The 4734-nt window shown below is 42.4% G+C and overlaps 1 protein-coding gene across 1 annotated transcript in view; it reads left to right on the top strand.

The window, feature by feature from the left end:
- Positions 1-4734, top strand: part of LOC101850530 (cGMP-dependent 3',5'-cyclic phosphodiesterase) — a gene marked incomplete in the record, with an annotated part of 165720 nt that overhangs the window by 76910 nt on the left and 84076 nt on the right. Inside the window, 4 exon segments of the mRNA XM_035973122.1 lie at positions 149-255; positions 775-830; positions 1832-1897; positions 3803-3893. Of these exon segments, the coding sequence (XP_035829015.1) occupies positions 149-255; positions 775-830; positions 1832-1897; positions 3803-3893 (320 nt within the window).

The following is a 4734-nucleotide window of genomic DNA, read 5'->3' as shown; positions in this document are numbered from 1 at the left end:
GGGGGGAGAGCGCGTTTTGTGTGTATGTGGGCGCACGTGTGTGTGTGTGTGTGTGTGTGTGTGCTCGTGTGCATTCTAACTACATGTACCCCTACATTGTGGAAACCCATCGTACAATGACTATACCCCTTGTGTGTCTGTGTTCCAGCGACATCCTCCAACAGCGCGGGAAGACGGTGGTGACCGTGAACCACAACCAGGACTCCATACGGGAACTACTGGGGAGTCAACACATCAACGATAACAACCACTCAGGTGAGGGAGAAATAGATAAGAACGAGGGATTGAAGGGAGAGAGGGGGGGGATGAGAGAGAGAGAGAGAGAGAGAGAGAGAGTGAGTGAGAGAGAGTGAGTGAGAGCGGGTGCGGGCGCCCGCGCGTGTCTGTGTGTTGGCTCACAGTTTTGTTGAGGAAATATAATTTTGAAAATATTATTTGATGTAACAATTTAAATTTTCCCTAGTACTGAAAAATGTAGCTGTATGTAGCGCATTTATAAAACTTAGGACACGCAAATCGACGTAAAAGCCTTGAACGCCTTGCTTTCACTTGAAAAACTAGAAGGCAAAAGAGGCAGGCGTACACCTAGAGCAACAGATGGGTGTCGGGGATAGGTCAGGTGAATTTTTAGGTGTGTTTTTTTTTTTTTTAAAGGGGTCTTGAGTGCATCCAAACAGAGAAATGGATGACCAATCATGATCGCCGATGTCTGTTTCAGTTCTGGCACTTCATGATGATGTAACACATTCTCAGATGTTCTGTGTCTCTCCCCAGTTTTGTTACTGCCCATTCCAGAGCGAGGGACACAGAAAAGTATAGGGCTTGTCGTGGTGAGTATGACTGGCGCCTTCCTTTGGCTCTTATAAACTCAAATGCTATGTTTTCGATGTCGTGTGCAACCATTAACGTGGCATAACAAATTCTTAAGTTCAAACGAGGGTTGTGAAATCCTTTCATACGTATTTTGCATTTTGGGGTTCGTCAAGATGTGGAAAATTGTGCCATTCCATGATGTATCAGGTGTGTCAATATGGCGTTGAAGGGGTTTTACTTGAGCATCTGTTGCTGTCCGGAAATGGGCAGGGGGAACTTTGAAGTTATTGATGTCCAAATTTCTGGGGGGGTTTTAAGAAGTAATATAGAATGCAAAATAATAGTAGGTAGTGGTAGACCAAGAGCAATATTACTAAGAGAACATGAACAGATGGGTGGCGGGGATAGACCAGGTCAATATAATAATATGTTGGAGGGTGGTTTTTTTTGTTGTTGTTGTTGTTTTGTTGTAAGAACATCTGAGCAAAGAAATGAAAAGTGAACCGTGGTCGCCAATGTCTGGTTCAGATGTGGCACTTCATAACACAATACAATGATGAAAAGGCAATCTCTTCAGATGACTGAGCAGCTCACTAAGCTATGGTCAAGTGTGAAAAGAAAGTTTAGTGAAACCAGGATGAACATTGAAGGGGTGGGGTTGGAAGCTGTAAGCGAAGAGGTGTGGTAATTTAAGGCGGATTCATCACTTACTGATGATGCCAGACCGATGAGCTGTGGCTTCTTTGTTGTAATGCAGGAGACGTGAGTTTGATTCGCGTGTGGAAATTCTTTTTGGTGTGTTTTTAAAAAATCCAAATACATGATGTTTATCTCTGTTAGGACGTGGTACCCCTCACAGCACTAATTAGCCTCGACAGGCAAGGTTGAAACAGCCGGCTTTCTAAATAATGTTAATGTGTTGATGGGAGTGAAAAACACCTAAAGTTAGAATACATTAGACTGAGGAACAATGCTCACTCATGAAGTCCTTGTTTGTTGTTGCGTCTTATTTCCACAGTTGGTATCACAAGCTGGTTCGTTATCGAGCGTGGACCCAAAGAAGGTGGAGCTATGCTTGAAACAGGTAAGTTACATCTTTTTTCCAGATGATATTGGGTACCATTTAGGAAGAACAGAGAATAGTATTTGTTAATTATATTTCTTGATTATTAGTTCCGTGCCTACTTTAAACAAATTGACGCCATCCGTCGGTGGCCTAGTTGTTAGGCTCTCGGACTCGCAACCCTAAGGTCGTGGGTTCGAATCCCGTCAGGGGCCTGACGTTGTGTTCTTGGGAAAGGCACAAATTTTCCTCATTTCACCCAGGTGGGAATGGGTACCCGGCTATAGATAGTGAAAGATCTTGTCAGTTTGTTAGTGTTTGAGCGCTTAATCAGCTGCTTGCACTGTATGCTTCCCGGGAAGCTGAGAATGTTTCGGAGTGTTCTATGGTCTGCTGGGGTAATAATATAGTGTAAAGCACATAAAGCCTGCTGTTGAGCGGGGATATGCGCTATACAAATGCTATTTATTATTACTTTTTTTGTTTCTGAATGAAGATAAAGTCCGATAAAGCTGCTGTTCGAATAAAGCAAAGACGTCAAGGGGCTTCTTATAAAACAGTTTTGTTCTGCTTCGTTGTTGCGTCCCTAGTTTTTTAAAACTAATAAATAACTAGTGCCCAAGTTCTAATGTTTTTCTTCTATTTTCTCCAAACCCCCAAAGTAATGATTGAGGCCAGTGAGTGCTTGTCAAGTCAACCTTTTTGTAAGCCAGCGCTCGCTTTTGCCACCTCTAAGAGGCTAAGATTTTCGTGCTGCCCGCGCACATGTATATGATATTGTCATTGGACCATTAGATATTGCCTGTCGTTACTCGGGTAATCCCCAGCGCCCGCCAAAATTACCACTTCGTCCCCAAGTCGGCAAGCACTGACTTAGCTTAGGCGCTTGTGGACAGACGCTGACGTAATTGGCCGTTTTGTCATGACCCCCATACCGTAGAGAATCAATCCGCTGCTTGCTCGGCTTTTCCTGAAAATGTTTTAGTCCCCATCCCGTTGACATAAGTCGATAGTCGGTGGTTTGTTCGCGAGAAGTGAAATTGCTTCCTCGAGAGCCCAGGGGCCTCTTTCATCATTTCAATGGTCGGGTTGTTGTTTTTTTACTCGAGTTGTTAGAAGGTGCCACTGTAAATCTTACCCTTTCCCTTCCAGTTTATGTTGGGTTTTGTTTGTTAGTTTTTTTTTTCGCTTGTCTTTATATTATGTTTTATTCGCCTTTATATTCTCAATGTGCTTCTCATTTACTCAAGCTTTACAACACAAAGAAGCAACATATGTAGTGATGTTTCTCCCCCTCCCCCCATATGTTTATGTCGTGCATTAGGTTCAAATGTAATGTCTTGTGATATTGAATATGTGTGTGTGAGTGTGTGTGTGATGTGTGTGTGATGTGTGTGTGTGTGATGTGTGTGTGATGTGTGTGTGTGTGTGTGTGTGTGAGTGTGTGTGAGTGTAAGGGGTAGGGTGTGATTGGGGGAGGCCAATAGAAAACATACTTTTATCCCTTTTCCTCTGTTTCTGTCTTATCTTCCGTTTTTCTCAGCACTAAATTACAGTTATCGTGTCGATTTGATTCTGTAAACAAAACTCCAACTGATGAGTTAACTTTCAATAAAACAAATTATTGTTGCTCTTTTGGTATGTTTTTATGTATAATTCGTAAAAAATTTCGAATTCTTGGTTTGCGGGTGCTCTGGCATAGTTTGCTTCTTCACTCCTATCAAACATCTGTTGTCCTCATCTCTCCTTCTTCTTTTCTTTGTGTGTTACCCTTTAGCTAGTAGTAACTCTAATCTACAGCACTTGTATGACTTATTTGTGTTGCGAGTACCATAACATTTTTACCAAACAAAACGAAACTACATGTAGTATTACATGTCTCTCACGTTTTTCGCTGGGGTTTTTTTTTTTACTCTTCTCCCCCAGATTTCTGTGATTTATGAAGTGATCAAGAACAACATCAGCAAAGACAGCGGCCCGCACATATCCAACCTCCTGTCCCTTATACAGCTGTGTGGTGAGTCATGAGGAACGCTCTTGCTCTCTGTTTCTCTCTTCATGTCTGTCTGTCTGTCTGTCTGTCTGTCTGTCTGTCTGTCTGTCTGTCTGTCTGTCTGCCTGCGTGCTTGACTGCCTGTCTGTCTGTCTGTCGTCTCGCTCACTCGCTCTGTCTCTAACTCTCGTGCTGTTGTGTATCTGTATTTTAGATTAGTCTTAGTCTGTATACACATATTCTCTCTCTCTCTCTCTCTCTCTCTCTCTCTCTCTCTCTCTCTCTCTCTCTCTCTCTCTGTATCTTTCTGTGTCTCTAAACTGGGGGTCCTCTTTCATCCACATTTTAAGCCATGTCGTTCGTCTTAAACAGCAGTCTTTGGCTTGTAATAATCAGGAACTTCAGAAGTAAAGAAGTGTTGTATTGGAATTGATGGAATTGTTTTGTACAGTATAGATGTTTCTTAGGGGCTTGTGTAAAGTTCAGTCCTGTGGATGGTTGACGGGTGCTCTGGTGTAGTTTTCTTCTCTTTTAAAAAAAAATAAAAAACCAGTCGCCCTTATTTTGCCTCCTTCTTTTCTTTTTATGTTACTCCCTAGTATTAATACCTCTAATCGTCGCCACACATATGACCTAATTTTGCCGTAAAACTGACTGTTTACAACTTTAAAAATTCACCCCCCCCCCACACACACGCCATTTTCCGCTCTTTTTCCCTTCGCCTTTCGCAGAATATTGTCCCGCCATCTTCTCTCATACTGTTAAGTAACTTGCATTATAAATGTGTTCTTTAAACCGTATGTGCAGACATTTTCATCCAGAACTTATAAGAAGTCCTGGGTTTGGTGTTTGGGTGTGTGTGTGG

Source organism: Aplysia californica, unplaced genomic scaffold (assembly GCF_000002075.1).
Source record: "Aplysia californica isolate F4 #8 unplaced genomic scaffold, AplCal3.0 scaffold00026, whole genome shotgun sequence".
NCBI lineage: Eukaryota > Metazoa > Mollusca > Gastropoda > Aplysiida > Aplysiidae > Aplysia > Aplysia californica.
The sequence above is the reverse complement of the archived record's forward strand: the minus strand, read 5'-3'. Positions and strand labels throughout refer to the sequence as shown.